A 21301-nucleotide genomic window follows, 5' to 3' on the forward strand; every position below is an offset into this window, starting at 1 on the left:
TCTAAAAGTTTTCATATTTTTCTGGTTCCTGGTGAGCGGTGCGAGTCAGCATCTCCAAGGCATCTCAGCGATCCAGATAAGGGAGCATGCCTAGACCAATCAAGAAGCAGAAATTGTGTCTGCAGTATCTGATTATTTCCTGCAGAATTTCAGAATCTCGAGAGTGCTGTGCATGGTATTTGGGGAATCCATCCTGTTTTATATCACTGTGTACTACAGCACTACTTCCCAGAGGTGCCGGCACTCAATACTGGGGTGTTCCAGCAAAAGAAAGGCTTGCTTTACATAACAAAGTAAGACATGCATCATTCTTTTTAGGACAACAAGGCTTTCTGTTGGTGATATTGTCCTGCAAAGATGATTTTTATGCAATTTATGGGCAAAAAAGTAAAAAAAAAAAGAAAAATAAAAATTCTGCTTTTATCCATGAGTGTTAAAGCAATGAGCATTACCATAGATAAAAACTACACATTTTGATTTATATTTTCTCCTGTTTAAATTACACAAAATTCCCCTTTTGTACTTTGACATCAGACTGTAGGATTTCTGGTTTAGACATTGATCACAGGCATCTGTGTATGCCCATTAGCATGCCCTATTATTTTTTGCACACTTTTTATGTATGTATACAAACATACATCTCACATCCTTCACACATACCATTTCCTTATTGCCAACACATAAGTGGTAGTTTTATGTCATGTATACTAACGCATAGACATATTTTTCACAGCTATCACGGGGAAGGACTTATTGGATTGTTCTCCATGCTAGCCATTCCATCTTGTCCTGTTTGCACAATTGGGCCTTCGAATCTCACACCCACAGTTCCCGGGTCAGACATTTCCAAGGGACCACCATTAGGTCACGAGCATGTGATGTTTTGCAGATTTGTAAGTATGGGTCCCCCCTTGGTTGATAATGTTTGCATTAACAGAATACGTCTTATTATGTATGTCATATATTCCTAAACTTTTTCTACTTTTTAGACAATTGTGTGTGCATCAACCCCTGAGGAAGTGACGTAATGTCACGAAATGCGTCGGGTCACATAGATGCAAGTTCACACCTATTATTGATTGATCTTTGTAACACTGTACCTGGCTACGGAATTATTATGTATACATGGACCAATCTGCTTAACTACATGGCATTATGTTACTGTTCATCTGTTGAAATTGTATTTACCAATAAATCTTTACTTTGTTGATTTTACAATTGAGTGTGTTGCGCCTCGTATATAAAGCCCCACGGGCAATTTATGTTTTCTTGTGTACATTAATATGGCGTTGGTGAGTTATACCCTTCTCACACCCCTAGGATATTATTATGGGTCTCAGTTGTGAAAATCCTCACCTATACGAGTATACAGGGTATATTATGGGAATTAACTACCTAATTTTCTAAAGGTGAACGACATTGCCCATATGTTCTTCCTCATTTGATGTTTATGTTCTTTTCATTTGTCCTCCTGGTTAAGATGGGGCTGTTCAGTGACCTGTCTCGATGTTTATTTACAATCTAAATAACAACTGTGCTATTGTATTGACATCTATGAAACTCAAATAATTTTTTTGGAAATAAATTACACTAAATTTATGATACTAACTGTTATTATTTAAATATTAAATATATGTATTGTGATGCAAAAAAGTAACCAATAAAACAAATAAAAACAGAAGAAAATGTAAGTATTAATGGTTAGAAAAATAAACAATAAAAAAGTGACAAGAAAACATTTATGGAGAAGGGGTTGACTAGGACTGATTAGTATAAACTAAAAGTTAAAAGGGGTAAAATAGGAACAGATGTTATTAAATTGTTGTTGTTTTTTTATTTGTCAGGCTGCTTTAAATAACATCATAAGCAGATTGAAGGTCATCCTTTTGATCTGCTGATGAATGAAACAGAGTAGATACAAATGTTATTTTTAATCTTGTGTGGGAAAGGACAGGGCATACTACATATGCCCTGTGTATGTTTTTGGGCCAGTGTCCAGAACTGGTTAAACACCGAAAGCCTCATACTTTTTGCTGTGATTCATTAATTATAATTTTTTCATACACATGTAAAAAGGGGTCCCGCCAATTGTAAGAATTTCTACAAGCCGATATAAATCCATGTAAGAGTGTAAACAATTTTAGAAAATTGGTATAAATGCACAGAGTATAATTTATCCTTATAGTAAAATGTATAATACTAGTTCACCAAAACATTTTATTCTAATGACATGGACACTGCAAATGCAAAATACAGATGATCTTGGAATGAATTTCTGACTTTTAACAATAATTTTCTTTGTAAACTCACACCACTTTGTGACTGCAGGCATTGTGTTTTTACAGAGTCTACAGAGTTGATTTACTAAAGGCAATTAAGTTATTCACTTTATAAGGGAATTTGCTCCAGAGCTTACTGAATGGGATGAAGTTCAAATTTGACAAGAATACCCAATCAAGGAAAATAAAAAAGACAGCATTTTTTCATGCACATCATTGGAAGTTGAGAGTCAGTCATTCGCTAACCTCTGGGACAAATTCTCTTTTAAAGCCTATTTGCCTTTATTAAATCAACCCCTATGTGTAGCACTTACGTTAGGATACAACGTACACTTACTGGTATTCTGCTAGCAAGACATGATATGTGGAGCTAAACAAAGATAAATTCCCATAATTGAGTCGGACTGTACTTTTATCAATGAGTGCAAGGGATCCTCTGACCAGCTGAGGTGGAGAGACAGGCAGATAATGTCACAACTTTATTTAATATTTATAAAAAGATTTTTTTATGTATACACATTTATAGTATATCCACATATTTTTGGCATGTATTATACCATTATATTTATGTATTTATATGTTATATGCACTAAGATTTGCTGTCGTAGGGATTTGGTGAACACAAAAAAGTTTTCTCATTTATTTTATTTTATTTTATTTTATTCTATTTTATTTTATTTTTCACGGTGTTTCATTTTTTTATTGTTATTTGCATTTAAAGTATGTAAAATGTACTTTGGTATTTTGAGGGAGGATAAAGTGCTGGGTATTTTCATATACATTTTGGTTTAAAGGTATTTGTTCCACTGTTAGTTTGAATCTATAACCAAAAAGAATACATGATGTACTCAAAGTGGAAGTAAACCCTCACATATACCAAGTGAAGTGAACAGCCTCAGGTGATACACAGAGATGAAACAAATCCTCCTACATAGGTTTTACTTGTCTATCTGCTGTCTTCTCCTCTCTACACTACTTCAAAAGGGCAGCAAATCTTTCTTCATCTGTCAGGAGCACAGAGGAGGGGGCAGAGAGGCTGCAGTAACAGTGTGTTAGAGCTGATTGGAGGAAAGGAACACACCTCCTTTCACACAGCAGAACTGTGTTGTTAATAGACAAGCTCTGTGCTTATCTCCATCACCGACACAATTTTATTTCATGTGTCGGGAAAACTTCTCAGACGTGACTCATGCTGATAACAGAGGAATACGCACCAGAGAGAAACAACACGTAGAGCTTCAGAGAGAGATATGTAAACACTACAGATATATGTGCTTTGCTCAGATTACATGACCGAGGTTTACAACCACTTTAGCTCGGGAAGGTTTACCCCCCCCCTTCCTGACCAGGCCATTTTTTGCGATACGGCACTGCATTGCTTTAACTGACAATTGCACAGTCGTGCGATGCTGCAAATAACATTGATGTCCTTTTTTTCCCACAAATAGAGCTTTCTTTTGGTGGTATTTCACCTCTGTGGTTTTAAATTCTTTTTGCGCTATAAACAAAAAAAGACCATCAATTTTGAAAAAAAAAAACAATATTTTTTACTTTCTGCTATAAAACAGAGCCAATAATTTTTTTTTATTGAATTTCTTCATCAATTTAGGCCAATATGTATTCTGCTACATGTTTTTGGTAAAAAAAAATCCCAATAAGTGTATATTGATATTGATTGGTTTGCGCAGTTGAACAGTTATAGCGTCTACAAACTATAGTGTAGATTTATGGACTTTTAATTTTTTAATTGTTTTTAATAGTAATGGCGGCGATCAGTGATGTTTAGCGGGACTGCGACATTGCAGCGGACACTTTTTGGGGACCAGTGACACCAATACAGTGATCAGTGCTAAAAAAAAAAATGCACTATCACTGTATAAATGACACTGACAGGGAAGGGGTTAACATCAGGGGGGATCAAAGGGTTAACTGTGTTCCCTGGGAGTGTTTTCTAACTGTGTGGGGGATGGCTTAACGGAAGAAAGACAGAGATCCGTGTTCCTGCTTAGCAGAAACACATGATCTCTGTCTTTCTTAGTAGCAGAACATGGATCTGCCTTGTTTACATAGGCAGACCGCCGTTCTGCCTTCCTACGACTGATCGCCAGGTTCCTGGCAGACATCGTGCTCCAGACCTGGAAGAAGAAACCGCGTACATGTACGTGATTTTGCGCTCAAGGGCCGCCCTGCTGCAGTAAATGTATGTGGGGCGGTCCTTAAGCGGTTAAGTAAAATTACTTAGTCAAATAGCTACTGATGCTCAGAAATATATATGGGAATTCATACTTGGAATTGAATAATGAGAAGAAAAGCAGCACCAGATTCTGATGATAAGAGAGAGGAAGAGAAGGAACCGAAAATTTCAGGGATGTAGGCACCCCTTTCTCAAGAACCTCTTGCCTTTACAGCAGAGAGAAACTGAACTCTAAAGTATATCATACACTATACAAGCAGACCACACAATCTTTGCACAATCCCCCACAGATTCATACAAACCATGCATTATGTGGACTAACCTATACAATCCTATTAATTAGCAACTCATTAGGCAAGCCTGTGAACTATACAATTTAAAGTGTGTAGCACCCTCTACTTAGGTAGGTGCTAGAGGTGAGATGTTTGGTGAGTGCAGGTAAATTTAGGCAGGCCTAGCTGGAACTAGGCCTGTTTGTTTTGATCTGTGTGGGCTGGGTGTGGCTCAGAGTAGGTTGGTGACTCACAGATAACATCATCTTTCGGTTACCTCCCTCTGGCTTCTAGATGATTCTTGAAGAGAGGAGGGGAAGAGAGGTGGAGCTGTCTGAGGTGTCTCAGGAAGCCCTGACCAATGCCCATTAGGATTGGTAGGGGGCAGGCCTCCTCGATATACCCAGGGTCAGCCCAGCTGGGAAGGAGTTGTCTGGTGGAAGAACTGGAGATGGAACACTAGGTTGTCGGGGCCTTTGAGGGCACTCCCCATTCTGGTGATTCCAGTGTTGTGCTGGAGGAGACTGGAGTATAGTGTAAATGGAGGTCCTAAGCAATTCATCAATTTATTTCTGGGCATCTCATAATTCCCCTGCCCATCCAAGTTAAATTCCCTTCAATAAATCAACAAAACAAGGTACCAATCTGTTCATTGTCTCAGGAGTGAATGTGGAGTGAATGCTGGGCTGGGCAGCAGTGACAGGTGGGACCACAATATCCAGCAGCCCCTATGGGGGTACCGCTACAAGTGGATCTAAAGAAGACTGTACAATCCGATTGTACAGCGTATGGCCATTTTAAGGTGGAGTCAAACCAGATCACAGATCTACTGTGAAGTCACATTCTACATTCATACCCTATGGTATGAACCAAAGGGTTCTTTTAAATCCAGTATAATCCCCTCTGGAGTATTAACCAAGGCAGGTCCCTCCTTTGTGGTGGATATTTGATTTCCTCTATTACAGTGAACCATAACTATGAGCTATTGTGTTGCCAGAAATGACATGCATCTACTGGGAGTGTGTGTGTAAACCCTTCCAAAGCCAATGCTGCCGTATTTACGGCAGTGGCAATAAAAGCGTTAACCACTTCAGCCCCAGAAGAATTTACCCCCTTCCTGACCAGAGCACTTTTTGTGATTCGGCACTGCATCATTTTAACTGACAATTACGCGGTTGTGCGACGTGGCTCCCAAACAAAATTGACGTCCTTTCTTTCCCACAAATAGAGCTTTTTTTTGGTGGTATTTGATCACCTCTGCGGTTTTTATTTTTTGCGCTATAAACAAAAAAACAACAATTTTGAAGAAAAAAAATTATTTTTTACTTTTTGCTATAATTATTATCCCCAAAAAATATATAAAACATTTTTTTTCCTCACTTTAGGCCGATACGTATTCTTCTAAATATTTTTGGTAAAAAAAAATCGCAATAAGCGTTTATTGATTGGTTTGCGCAAAGGCATAGTTTCATAGCATTTTTATTGATAGTTTTTTTTTTTTTACTAGTAATGGCGGCGATCAGCGATTTTTATCTTGACTGCGAGATTATGGCGGACACATCGGACAATTTTGACACATTTTTGGGACCATTGGCATTAATACGGTGATCAATTGTTTACATTAGCATCTCCCCGTTCTTCCGCACCGTGAGACGATCGCGGGTATGCCCGCGGACTTCAGGGTCACAGAGCTCCCGGTTAATCTGCCTGTACGTGCCCTTCTGCCGCAGTATATCTGCGTGAGGCGGTCGGGAAGCAGTTAAAGACTAAATAATTGTTTTCACAAAATTTTTCAAAGCGGAGTTTCACTTTGTTTTTCAGTTTATTAAATGTCAGCAGCTACAAAAAGTGTAGCTGCTGACTTTAAATAAACAGACACTCACCTGTCCCATGGTCCAGTGATGCGGCTGCCCGAAGTCTCACTTCTCTCCCGCTCCTCTCTGCGGCACCGTCATTGCAAGTGTCAGCACCCAGCTTTGACAGCTTGCAGCTTCCCAGCCGGGTTCGCACTGCGCATGCGCGAGTCGCGCTGCGCTCTCCTAGTGGCCAGGCAATCTTCTGGGACCTGTGACGTGTCCCAGAAGATTGCAGAGAGAGAAGGGCCGCCTAGGGGGAGAGGAGGCGTCGCCTAGGCGGCCAAGCGACGGAAGGAGGAAGTTGGACAGGAAGTACCTGTCAAAACCAGGTACCCACTCCCCCCCCCAAAATAAATGACATGCCAAATGTGACATGTAAGGGGGCGAGGAGTGCCTAAAGCATATGTTCCACTTTTGGGTGGAACTCTGCTTTAGGAGCTGTCCATTCCTCCCTGGATAATTTCCTAGATGGTTGCCCAAACCACTGTTGCCAATGAATGCAGTTAATGTCCACCTGCTCCAGCTTGACAAAGGCCTGTGAGGGTGTGTACCTTGATTTCTATTGTCTCTATTTAACCACTTCAATACAGGGCACTTTCACCCCCTTCCTGCCCAGGCCAATTTTCAGCTTTCAGTGCTGTCGGACTCTAAATGACAATTGCGCGGTCATGCAACACTGTATCCATATGACATTTTGTATCATTTTTTTTTTTTTTTACACAAATAGAGCTTTCTTTTGGTGCTATTTAATCACCACTTGGTTTTCTTTTAATGCTTTGCTAAATAAAGTAAAAAAACTTTTTTTTTTACATGGACATTTTCACCTACATGTGACAGACTTTCCTGATTTGTTTGTCCTTTTGTTGTTGTATATTGTTCACATTGATATCTGACCTACAAGTTACTATCAGCTTTATATTTGCACGTGAGGTGATACTTCACTTTCGCACTTTGTTACACACTAGTGCTGCATTTTTTATCTTTTCACTTGTTTGTGCAGTTTACTATACTGTTTATGCTAGCTGCTTTACTATTTTTTACCTACTTTTAAGTTTTATCACTAGTAGCGCGACATTGTTTCATACTTATTATCCTCTGTTTGTTTGATTTGCAGTTGTCATGTGATCAGTTATGAAACCAGCCATTAATGACATAGTTTGAGAACACAAGCACCAGTTAAATCGATGGGTTTAGTTCCACTTTAATCTCTATAAATGAATGTCATGAATTCACAGTGGGCAGGTATGGCATGCCCAAGGACATATTCCCAAGCATTTTTGACTGCAGTTGTTTAGGTCTGTGTTATGTTACAGTTCAATTTATTTGTGTTAGCGGGGGTAACAGTTTTTACTAGTAAGGGTCCATTCACACTAGAATGCAGTGTGGGAGAGCCACATTTCCGTGCGGCTTCCCACACTGCATTCCAATTGCACTGCCCTTGTGATCTGCTGTGGGGGACAGTTCAAAGTTAAGGACACCCCAAACTCAGGTTGCAGAAGCCCACACCGGATCACGTGGTACTAATGTAGCAGGCGATGTGGTTGCTGTGCATTTCAAAAAGTAGTGCATGCACTACTTTTGGTGCAATGCGATTACAGCCCATTCAAAGTAAATGGGCTGAAATCGCACTGTTTAGAACTGCATGTGAATCGCACAGGAACTGAACAGCGTTCCTGTGCAATTCACATGCAGTTCCTAGTGTGAATGAGTCCTAATACTTTAGAAAGGTATGTATGACCCCACAATTTCCTTTCTCAAACTGTTCAGCCTTTTTAGGGGAATCTTTAAAGTTCAAGTTCATTTTTATATATCATCCTGGAAATTTCTTGGTAATAGCATTTTTATTATAAGACTGGCTTCTGTTTTTGAGGACCTGCAAGTGAAGTTATTCATAATGCTGGTTTCTTTTATCTCTCCACTGGAAATTATGAAATTTGAGTTCCCAAATCTACCCACTAGCCAATACAAGCTATTATAAGTCATTATAAGAAAAATCCGCTTTGTTTTTTCATTTGGTTTATATTTTTATATATATATATATATATATATATATATATATATATATGTGTGTTATTATATGATAGATAACATAGCAAGATGTACGAAACCCCCTTGCTTTAGCTTTAAAAATAAGACTGTAAATTAGAGCAATTGCTGCCTCTAGGAGGAAAGAGCAAGGTAATCTCGACACTCAAGTCTCCAAATGCTGTAAGAAACCTGCTGGTGATTTAGAATTGACTCATTACTGAAAATGGAAAAAGGTGTTAACACATTTCTACCACTTAGTCTACCACCATTAAGTGACCCAAGCCCATTTTGGTGCTGGTATGCAAGGCTAATGTAATACTTTATGTTTTTGACATTAATGATGACATATATGTATTTGGATAGTTATGTAGCATTTTATTGAGCAGCATTCTAAATATATATACTTTACATGAAAAAAAAAGAATAAAAAAAAGTTCCAATAACATTACTGATATAATTGAAGAGCAAAGTGTGACATCTAGACATTATTCAGTAAAAAGCACTTAATATATTTACTGATTATGTCTTCTTATAACCAATAATATATATCTTATTAAAAAAAAGGTTTAGTACATAAAGAAATTTGTTCATGAAGCAAGGTCTAGGTTTGTATACTGCAATTACTGTCATCAATCGTAGCATATACATAGAAAAAGTCATGTACACTTTATTTACATTGTTGATCTGTTAGGTCTGACTTTTATATACATATATAATATATATATATATATATACATATAATTGTACATACATATAGATATAAATTAACCAGATGAAAGTGTAATATGTCAATTAAAAAGTTGCTATGCCATTTAGTTTTAGATCTGAAGCGTTTTATACACTGCATAATATATATAATAAAATTTACAAATCTCGGTTAATGCTATTTGTCTAGAATCTCTGTGCGGCACTTTTTTATTTTTATTTTTTATTTTTTTTACTCTTCTTGACAGAATTGAAATCTTGCATTTTAATTTGTATTACTGCTGCAAGACTCTGATTTCCTTTTTTAAAATACTGAATGCAATGGATTTATGATGCCTAATTGCTTTCCCAGGGGTGTACTATTGCACAATATCACTAGAAGCATCCTTTGTGCTTCCTCTCCCACACAAATATGTCACTCATGTTCCTGTATTCTGCAAGAGCTTGCAATGACCTTCATGAGTGAGCTAAAGGAAATAGCCAAGTGTGCTCTTCCCAGCAACTGGTAACTTGTATAGGTAACACAAGTGACTTTTGGAACATAATAGCTGGAGAAGGTGAATTTGTGACCGGAATGAAGGAACATAGTTATCTCATGAATATTATAGGGTCATATAAAATGTGAATTTCGTGGTGGAAATATCCACCCAAGCTTAAAGTAGAGCTATAGGCAAAACATTTTTTTTTTTCATTTTGGATAGAGCAAGAGAGGGTTATAACCCCTGTCATATATTTTTTTCACCATCTATGTCCCATCTTGGGGTTTTCCTTTTACTTCCTGTCTCATGGCCAAATAGGAAGTGAGAGGAAAACCCTTCAAATTAAGGAAATCCCTTAGAGACCCCCAGGTCACTAGAACTAGGAAGAACTAGGGGACTGTTCCCATTGGAGGATTACTATTACTATTACTTTTTTGGGGACAACCCAAAATGTGGGATTTTCTTTACTGTCAATGACAATGGTAAACGGGACAAATAGAGAGGGTGAATCTCCTTAACGGGGACACAGACAGCAAAGAAAACTGACAAGGGTTCCAATCCCTCTCCACTCACTCCAAAAACAAACAAAAAAAAAAATACACTTTAAAGCTGCTATGTATTCTTTTAGTTGTGCTGCAATAAAGGTGTATTCCAACAATGGAGATAGATATGATGGGTCTTGAAAAACACAACAACTAACACTGCTTCTTGGCAATCTCTCTGATCATGTGACCAGACGGGTTTTATGAATGTACAGTATATCTACCGCATATTGTACTATGCTGAAAATATCTGTGTGGTAGCAGTCCTTTTGTTGTGAATTGTCAATGGTGGTTCTAACTTGGTTCTGTATAGCTGTCAAACCCAACCTTAAACTTGACAAAACAACAGCTAACATTATGAAATTATTGTGCTGCATGGTTTTTAAATGCTTTAGACACCATATGGTGTACCCATGAGCATTATGCTGGTTAGTTGGGATAATTCAAGGCCCTACGATTACAATTTCAGCAGAATAATAATAAACTGGAAAATATTAAAATTCAGTCCATATCTTTCAGGTTCAATCCATAGCAATCAGTAATCAATGTGCATTAATAACAATGTCTCTCGTGTTGATTAGCTTTGCATTTCCAGGAAATTATATACTAATGAAAGCAAATGCGTGTCAAGTATAATTACATTTCTGTATTTGTATTTATGCCATGCTATTACATATATAATCATTTATATTGCTGTATACAAATAATCACGTTAGCTTATGAAAGCAATTAGACTTTTTATCATTTTACCCACCATTACCAACTACAATACCTCTAGCATCTGTGAAAGAAAGTAATTTTTATTATTTTTTTCAGATAAACTCAACACTATTTAGTGAGGTACTCACAGAGAAAACAAAACATTTTTTTCCCAGTTCAAAATCTCTCTGTACATGATTTTAATTTTACCAGTGCACTGCATTAAAGATGACCTATCCTTCCAAAACCTAAAAAGCACAGGTGTATGCAGCTCTGCAGGCAGAACTAAAAACACATTCAAGTCTGCAGCACAGTGGCTAAGTGGTTAGCACTTCTGCCTGGCAGCACTAGGGTTTGTTGGTTTAAATTCCAACCACAGCACTACATGCCTGGAGTTTGCATGTTCTCCCTGTGCCTACGTGGGTTTTCTCCCACATTCCAAAGACATGCAAATTAGCCCTAGTATATGTGAGTTAGGGACTTTTGAGTTTAAAGCGGAGTTCCACACAAAAATGGAACTTCCGCTTTTCGGAACCCTCCCCCCCTCCGGTGTCACATTTGGCACCTTTCAGGGGGGAGGGGGGTGCAGATACCTGTCTAAGACAGGTATTTGCACCCACTTCCGGCATAGACTCCCATGGGAGTCTATGCCTCTTCCCGTCCCGACCACGCTGTCTGCTGGGAACACACAGCTCCCAGGAGAGAGCGGGGACCACTAGGGACGCGCAGCGCGACTCGTGCATGCGCAGTAGGGAACCGGTAAGTGAAGCCGCAACACTTCACTTCCTGATTCCCTCACCTAGGATGGCGGCGGCAGCTGCCGAGAACCGAGCGGGTTCTCGGCGTCCCTTGCCGACATCGCTGGACCCTGGGACAGGTAAGTGGCCATGTATTAAAAGTCAGCAGCTGCAGTATTTGTAGCTGCTGGCTTTTAATATTTTTTTTTTTTTTTTGGCGGTGTGGGTGAACCCCCACTTTAAGCTCCTTGAGGACAGGGACTGATGTGAATATACAATACATATGTACATTGGCAGTGCTATATAAGTACCTGTAATAGATGAATTCCAGGGAGCTCTTGTGTGTAAGCTGCAAGATCTCATGGGAGAAAGACTTTTTTTTCTGAACAGATGACTAACAGGTAGTGACTCCTGGCTTTGCACATGCATCTATGGCAACCTAGCACAATTTCTTAGGCTTCATGTACACGGGACGTTTTAAAACCTCTCCTGAACGATTTAACTTGACAGATAGTAACCGACATTTAAAAAAATCTGTTGTGCCAAATTTACATGACGCGCTTAGCCGCGTTTGCATTCAGAAGCGTTTTTTACACTGAAAATAGTCATAAATGTTTCTCCATTAAAAACGCCTGTAAACGAAACATGGGAGTTACCACGTTTAGCAGCATTTACAAGCTGTTACAGGCATTTCTCATTTCAAATGCCTCTGAACATCCGTCCTGAACGCATTTTTTTGCTTTCCAAAAAATGCTTCTAAACTCAACTGTCTAGAAACGAAATAAACGACCCTCTTTATTCTTGGATGCATGCTGGTAGGTTGAATCACTCACACACATCTTTCATTTCTGGGTGATTCTAACAGCTTGCCTTCCACCCCCACTGAGATTTTTACACCATCCGGCAGGTGACATCTGTAGCAGCCGGAAATCCAGAAGTACAGATTTTTTTCAGTTATTGAATTACCACTTTACACAGCTGGGCCATGTAAGATATAAGGAACCCTTTACACAAGAAGTGCTTCCCCCGTTTATTGACATGTAGATCTGGGCACTGCTCGCTGCTGGAAAGGTATGAATTAGAAGACATTCTTCCTAAAACCCTAACTGCTCTCTTGATATTTAATATAAATTTGGTGTCAAGCAGCAAATATCTTTGCCTGATTGGCATTAAGAGGAGCAACTTGTTTCTAACATTTCTTCAGGATGCCATTTGGGTAGGAAGTTTGATGTTTGAGCCAAGATATGTAAAATAGTCTAGAGATATACTGTATATCTATAGGCCACTTCGCCTGTCGTTATAGGCCCTGCCATTTCCTCCATACACAGCTCTCAGACTGGGTATAAATCGCAACTCAATGCCGGGGTGGGAGAGGTTTGTCCTTCCAGGCTCCTCACCATCTTCTCTAATGGGGCACATCAGACATCAGAGTCAAGGAAGCACCTAGGAGAAGCTTCCCAAACTCTGTTTGACTAGCATGACACACAGTACGGGATAATGTGGGTGCTGATGATTGAAGCAGGGCTAGATGCCCTGCGCTAGCAATGCTACTGGCACACCTCCCTCTACATTACACCAGCTGCGCCCGGGGCACGTTCCCTCTCTTCCCACCCCTTGTCCCTGCCCTGGGACTTGAGGCCCCGGCCACCTGGGCAAATGTCCAGAGAGCCCTTTGGCCAGTCCTGGCCTGGTCTATACACAGTGATTAAGTGTTTGTAAGAATTTATTGAATTGGTGGTCTAGAAATTTGTCTCCACAGGGTTCCTTTGTTGATTATGTTCAATACAGACGCCAGTAATACATACATATTCTAACAGCAAATGTAAAAATTCAAAAAATCATTCCAGTCAAAAATTGTAAATGTAAATGAAATTGCATTAGGGCCTTTTTATCTAATAGTAGTAAAGTAACATACCTGCCATTTTATTGAGGTATTTGTTCTTTTAAAAGATAACATCATAATTAGCAATTATAAAATAGTAAAGGCATTTAGTCTAGATCCCACATTCCCATTATTCACATGGTGAAAGAATCTTAAATGTGAAGAGAGTCCTTCACTACAATTCTTAACAAAACACAGACCAATATATCAAGTTAAAAAAGATAAAGGACCCTGGAAAGATCATCCTTGAATATGTGTCAATTGCGTGGGTATTCTGCATTAGCCGCAAGCCAACGTGGCCCTTACGGGCTTTTTTCCTGGCGGTACTAGAATTTGGACTCAAGGTCAAATGCACCACCATTTTGTCCTGTTTCTCTACGTCTTCCGTGGCAATCTGAGTTTTAGTGTATCCAGCCAAACTGTTGGTGTCAGGGTCACCATACATTCCATCCAGCATCATTGTCTTTGTGTGAGACATCCCACATGTACAGGGAAACTGAAAAGGAGACAGGGAACTCTGATTAGCTGTGCCTTACTATTGTGAGTTTATAAACAAGAAAGTTATTTACACAGCTCATTGCATTTCTGCATGCTTGAAGCATATAAAGCAGCTAATTAACTTTGAATTGGAAAAAAAAATTATAATTTAAAAATAAGGAACTTAAATTGTAACAAAGGACATAGTGACCTTAATTAAGATTCATAATAAAATTCATTTCTGTGTTTGTAACTTTTTAATTACACATTTGATTAAAATATTTTCTTATGCAAAGTTTTTTTTTATATGTGAAACATATTAACTATGCCAGCATGTAAGGTCAATTTGGGAAATGATATAACTGAGATGTTTACAAATATTGCTGAAAATATAGTAGAGCATCTGTAAGCACACACTAATATCAAAGCGTTTATTTTCGTTTTTCCACAAATCTATGCCCCAAGCTAATCCACAGCGCAGAATTGGATAACATCCATTACAGATAATCATTTTCAGCAATGAAATTAAAGACACAACATAAAACAAATGCATAAGTACATGCTAAAAATTCACATGCGAGGCCAACCAGTCAGTGCTTCTCTCTCACGTAGAAACCACCCTTGGCCATGGCTTAGAGGTTTAAGTAGCAGTGAGGCCAGGGTTGACAATAGGGGGGTACATCCAGTCCTACCATAGTGGGTTCTGGCCCCATCGGGTGAGCAGGGAGGCCCAGACCCGTCAGTCATGTGGCAGGCAAAGGAAGAAGCTGGGCTCTTAGGAAAGTTGGCAGAATGGAGGATGGAGTAGAGTGAATCTGGGGAGGAGGATCAGGGAGATGTGAATGGAGAGAAGAAGGGGGACTCAGATCACGTTCTGGGAAGTGGAAGACTGATGAGTGCGGGACATGATTGGTGTATTTGGGCTCTTCATCACATTGCCTTGTACTGATCACTGATATTCATGTGGCAGGCAGAGGAAGAAGCTAAGTTGTCAGTAGAGTTGGCAGAGGGGGAAATTGAGGGAATGAGGATTGAGGTAATGCTGGGTGGGAGGACAGGATGAAGGATGAAGAAGGAGGAAGACCAGTGGGTGTAGGACATGATCAGATATACGATCTCTATCTTTGCCTGGGACTGATTACTGCAAGAGAAGGCACATCCTGGAGGAAAGGGCAGAACAAGCTCTCTTGTAGATGTAATAGTTACAGGGATGATACAAACCATTTACCACTGATACGAGTGCTTACAATGATCAGCTTTTATTTATTTATGAAAATCCTTTATCCCAAAAGGAAATAACTGTTGTTGTAAATGCTTATAAAGTTTGAGCTGGAGTTCAGCTTCAATTTGTTAGTGTATCTATTATATATCTGCTAGTATATTCAGATATTTATATTTATCTAATATATTTAAATCTCCCCTCCCCCAGATTAACAATGCTGCTCAAATGCGCCCCCTGTGCAACTTCATCCAGAGTGGGGGCACTCTAATACAGGAGGTGTGTTACTGGCCAAATCAAGTTGGGAAAACAGAGGGAAAAAAAGCCTAAAAAAGAAAACAAATGCAGCCACCACATTTAAGGATTGGCAAACTGCAATATATAAAATTTTTGTTTTGGCGTTTAATACCGCTTTAAACCTCATCCGAATTATCCCCTTGACTCCTCCCATTATTGGATTTTAGACATTTATTTCATCCAGAGATGCAGTAAAACTATACCTAACTTCTAGTTGGAACAGCCTAGTAGTTTTTTTTTTAACCCTTTCATTACCAGTGGTCACTGATGCCCAGATGCCTAGGCTAAATTTAGTAGCCTTGGCATGTGTTTGTTAACTTTACGACAACTCTATGACTTATTTACATACCTAAATATGTTTTTTTTAAATATTTTAAGGACATATACGTTTTTGGTATACTGTTTTAATATAGACTGTGTTCTGTTTTTTTTTTTAAATAAGTTCACAAATGTGCAAAGCTGTAAAAAAAGAAATTACTTTTTTTTAATACTGTAATTCTATTTAACAAATGCACACTGCCACCTGGCATACTGCAGTGCCATTGGCAGGCTCAGTTATTATTTTGTAAATTTAGCCTTTAGCCTACATGTAATTAGTATGTCATAGTGATCACATAATTGGGAAACACTATGATTGGTTCCAAATTGTTTGTGGGGATTTCAGCTTGGCAGTGACATCTGAGTTTGATAGCTAGCAGCAGTGCAAAGTGTCCGCTGCTAGTTCTCAAAGGAAGGATGTTTATTTACATACTCTCAGCACAGATGCCATGCTAAGCAATGTTAATATAGGGATTGCCAATGAAAAGGGGTTAAAGTGAACCTGTACTTTGTGAAGTATCTATGCTGCCAGCTGCCACTGCTAATTTTCAAAGCATTCATTTTTTTCTGAGTCACTAAGCTGGAACATACTGGGGTTGATTTACCAATAGACCATTTGCTTTGAAAAGGAAGTTGCACTTTGCAAGGGAGTTTTCACTATACCTTAGTGAATGAGGTGAATCTCTGCTCCAATCCTGTGCAAGCAAATACAGTTTTTTCTCTCTTTTCCCTGCATGTGATTGGGTATTCTTTGCAAAGTGAAATTTTGCTGCATTTAGTATGCAATTTAGTATGCAAATTCAACTTTGCTTTCATAGTGAACATTCTATTAGCTTTTAGCAAATCAACCTGTCTGTGTATGCATACCAGAGGTTTCAGAAGGAGGATGACAATGACTGTCAGTTTAAAAATAAACCATTTTTACTTTAAAAAACATTTGTTGTCTAATTTTGAAATACTCCAAAAGGGGCTTCTATTAAGATATGTATCAGTGGCTGCCCATCCATTAGGGGCACAGGGGCGCCCCCCCATCCATGCATCCGCTCCCCTAATCTACATGTGGGGTGCATAGATTTCAATGTGGGTTTTTTTCTTTGAAGCACGTGATTAGAGCCAGAGGCTCTAATTGGCTTCAAAAAGGGGCACTGCGCCCCGAGCCCACCCACTTGTGTGACATTAGCAAATTAATATTTGCTTATGTCTTCCTGCTTCTCCTCCCCGCCAATTAGGAAGTGACTCCTGAGACCCGATTGGCCGGGAGTCTTAGGACGGGTCTCAGGGCCTGCCTCCTGTTCTGCCGCGAGAAGAAGCATCGGCCCTGGGGCAGCAGAAGTCTCTTCTCGGAGCCCTCCGCCGGATTCAGGACAGCAGTGCACCGCCTCCTCGTCTTCCTTCCAGACCTCTCCCGCAGTATAAGGTAAGGCTATGGATCACGGGGGGGTTGGGCGGTAGTGTGAGAGGAGCGCTCCCTATCCAGCGTGAGGGGGGTCTGGGGTGTAGTGCAGGTGGATTGATCGCCGTGCGGGGGGGGGGTCGGGGGGTGTAGTGCCAGTCTCACGCAGAGGGTATGATTCTACAACAATCCAGTCTTTCAGCAAAGAAATGGTTAAAATGCTGGCTGCAAATATGAACCAAAAGGCAAATCAAGCCGCCTCTAAGCTACATTTTAGGAAGAGTCACACGTTAGGAAGCCATTCAGAATAGATGGCACTGCATTGCACAAATGTGCATACCACTGCGTGTGTGTGTGAGAATGTAGTCACTGGCTGGGACTGTAAGAAGAGCAGGTGAACAGTGTAACAGACAGCAAGATAAGAAATTCCTGAAAGTGGTACCAACAAGTGACAATGGCATGTTTTCTTTCCAAAGGAGGGGTCTAGCATGCGTTTGCAATCCCCTTTTTCAAACACCATCCTGTCTCCCTGTTTAGACTGTTATAAGGTCCAGATCAGTGGCGGGGGGGGGGGGGGGGTGTAGTGCCAGTGGATCACCGCTTTGATTGATCAATCAATCAATCATGGCCAAAATTTTGACCACCAGCCATAACTGATATGTATGTATAATTAAAGGCATCCCCAAATACTAGTTTAATAAAGACAATTTATTCAACTACACGTATAAAGTATAAAAGTATTATATACAAGATGTCCAGGATTTCCTTTCAGTTTTACTTAATCCACACATAGTTATATGTAATGCTCAGGTATTCTGTGGCTTTAAAATGCTGAATTTGTGTCAACAGTAGAAGCCATGACAGCGCTAGGATGAAATCATCACTGTTGTTCATTGATTGAGGTTGAACTTTGTAAGTATTTTGGCAATTGAGGTATGTCAAGGAAGACACCTTACCAGAATTCACTTTCAGATTCACAACAAAGGGAGTCTTTTGCATTCTCTACATATTATTAAGTCATTGCACATTTAATTAAGTTTTCACAGAACTGTGTTCATAACAACCAAACCAAAATTTTAATGGCAAAACATCTGTTAGATGATATGTCCAGTTTTCTTACCTTTTCTCTCATCTTCCTCTCTTTTCTCTCTTGCACTGTAGTCAAGTAATTGACAGCAGCATATTCCAACACCGATAGAAAAACAAACACAAAACTAACCCACAGGTATATATCAACAGCTTTAATGTATGATACTCGGGGCATGGAGGCGTTCACTCCGGTAATGATGGTTGACATGGTCAGCACTGTTGTTATACCTGAGAAGAAAAAGGAAACCAAGATAAGTTAATACAGAATTAAACCCACATTAAACCCACATATATCTCCAAACTCCATTTGCTTTGACACCAAATACCCACATACTGTATTGGAATGGTTAAAAAGTAGGACAAAAAGAGAAATGTGCTTGATATGCAGTGTAAGAACCATAATACTCAACAATTTATTTCAAATATAATGTTCAAAATCAATGGCCATAGCACTAAGGAAAACACAGATAGTGTATAGAAAGCATTGATTCCAACTCAAAACAGTTATGGCATGAGTTGTACTGACAGCAATCAAAAAACCCTATAGGTCATGTAGCATTTCAGTGGTGTACCAGAATAAGATCAATAAAGTATTTATGTAGCCAAACGATAGCTTTGTTCTTTACCAAACCACATCTAAAATTCTAAGGTCAGCATTTGGTGATAGCTCACAACCAAAAAAAATCTTTATAGCCAAAGAACCAAAATGTATCTGATTCTCACTGAAGTTGGCCATGTGCCCATAGAGGGAATACAGAAATCTTACAAGAGGTCACGCTTGCAAAGGTCTAGAGTGACTTTTCATAAGATATGGCTGACTCTGCATTCCACAGCATTTCATCTAGGACAGTAACATTGTGCCCAGCGTTACAGAAAATGGGGGCACAGTATATATGTAACTTTTTTCTTTACAGGTATATTTTAGATCTGCTATATGCTAGTGATTTATACTGAGGAACCTGGTCATTTTACTGCAAGGCCCTTTTTATTTTTATATTTTAACCAGAGTGCACGTTTAAATTCACAAATGATTCACATTACAAAAATGATTTATATAAGTTCTAGTAAGTTCCATATAAAAATCTTCATATGAAAATGCCTATTAAAATAAGCATAGATGGACCAGCAAAGTGGCTTAGTGCTGGTATCCTCTGTTTGAGTCTTGCTCAGAACACTATATGCATGGAGCTTGCAAGTTCTATCTGTGCTTGCATGGGTTTCAACTGGATACCCCAGTTTCCTCCTACATTCCAAAGACATGGTGGTAGGTTAATTGGCTCCTGTCTATATCTTAATATTAGGTATATATGAAAATAATTTTACTGCGATCTTCTTTTCTTATCCATCTGTACATAAAGAGGATTGCGGCCTTACCAAGGGAAACTCTGGCAGGAACGGCTCTGCGATCTATCCAGAATGAGACCCAGGACAGCATGACCATAAGAGTTGCAGGGAAATATGTTTGCAGTAGGAAGAAAAAAATGTGACGTCTCAGTGTAAAATTAATATACAGCCGGTTGTACCACCCTAGAAGACAGAGCATTTATATTTTTATTAAAAAAAATAACAGAAGATAGAAATTAATTAATTAGATGTGTTACAACTAGTGTATAGGAGCCACATATACTAAATCTATATACATCACACATTGAAAATGTAACCACCACAAAATAGTCCATGATGTTGAAGTTGATAGATTTAGCTGCATTTTTTAAATAATTCACAAATAAATTTTGAAAAACCATGACTGCATAAGTTTCACACAGTGTTTGCTGTGAACCTCTAAATCAACTCTTCTACACACCACAGTAACCTATGTTGTTGAACAGAGCCTACCTGTGTGCAATTAAAGTGTCACATATACACAAAACAATTTCAATAGATCATGCTCACATAGTCTTTACACCAAAAAAAAAAAAAAAGTCCCAGTTGAAGTTTCCCTGATATAACCTTTGAGGTTGCAAGAGTTACACTTTAATAGGACCAAAAATAGACAAAACAACTCAGTACACACAGTATGTGGTCAGGCTGCCTATTGATATGTTTTGCTTCCACTGGGGCAGTCTGATCATGATCAGAACACTGTCCCAACAACATGGAAATTGGATGCTTTTCTGTATGCAAAACCTGAGGGGATTTATCCTACATGCCCATATAAACTATCCAATCACTCAAAGATTGTTCAAGGCTCAATAAGCCCATTAACTAAGACCCTTTCATATAGACTTTCTCACCAGGTCTACTTGTCAAGCTTTCGGGTGGACTTGCTAAAAAGGTAGGTGATGTAAATGGACTTGTGTCCCTTTATATCCACCAACCTCTGAGTCTGTCCAGATCCAGAAAAAAATGAAAAAGAACCGTGTCCATTTTTCTAGACCTAAATGTGACTTATCAGAGGTAGCATGATGTAAATGGACACAAGTCCATTTTCATCCAGCAGCCTATAGATCCAACACAGGTCCACCACAGTCAACTGACAAAATGCAAACGAAAAAAATGAATGGCTCTGATGTCACAAAACTAATGTCATCCCATTCAGATCAGATTTGGCAGGGGATCGGCCCACAGATTCCCTACTGAACAGAGCAGAGCGGCCATGTGTAAAAGGACCAGTGTCATGTTATATTTATGGCTATTTTCTTTAGTTCTGTTCAAGTTACCTGTGCTACTGTAGAAGGCTAGTCTAGATGTAGTATGAAATTTTTGAATCAGGAATTGAGATAGTGAGATCTTCTCATCTGTTTTTAGGGATTCATTTCCATTCTTCCAGTAGAGCATCAGATCTTCATCAGTATATGCATCTTTAAATAAAAGAATGTTAGATAAATACTCAGA

General features: G+C 39.1%; 1 protein-coding gene across 1 annotated transcript in view; it reads right to left on the minus strand.

The window, feature by feature from the left end:
- Nucleotides 1-9010: 9010 nt before the first annotated feature.
- The window catches only part of GABRR2 (gamma-aminobutyric acid type A receptor subunit rho2), a 147689-nt gene continuing 135398 nt past the window's right edge, over nt 9011-21301 (minus strand). The window contains exons 6-9 of the mRNA XM_073626926.1: nt 21127-21267; nt 19841-19993; nt 18498-18694; nt 9011-14169 (exon numbers count right to left, since the gene is read on the minus strand). Of these exons, the coding sequence (XP_073483027.1) occupies nt 13858-14169; nt 18498-18694; nt 19841-19993; nt 21127-21267 (803 nt within the window). The 3' untranslated portion in view covers nt 9011-13857. The remainder of the gene's footprint in view (nt 14170-18497; nt 18695-19840; nt 19994-21126; nt 21268-21301) is intronic.

Source organism: Aquarana catesbeiana, linkage group LG04 (genome assembly GCF_042186555.1).
Source record: "Aquarana catesbeiana isolate 2022-GZ linkage group LG04, ASM4218655v1, whole genome shotgun sequence".
Lineage (NCBI taxonomy): Eukaryota > Metazoa > Chordata > Amphibia > Anura > Ranidae > Aquarana > Aquarana catesbeiana.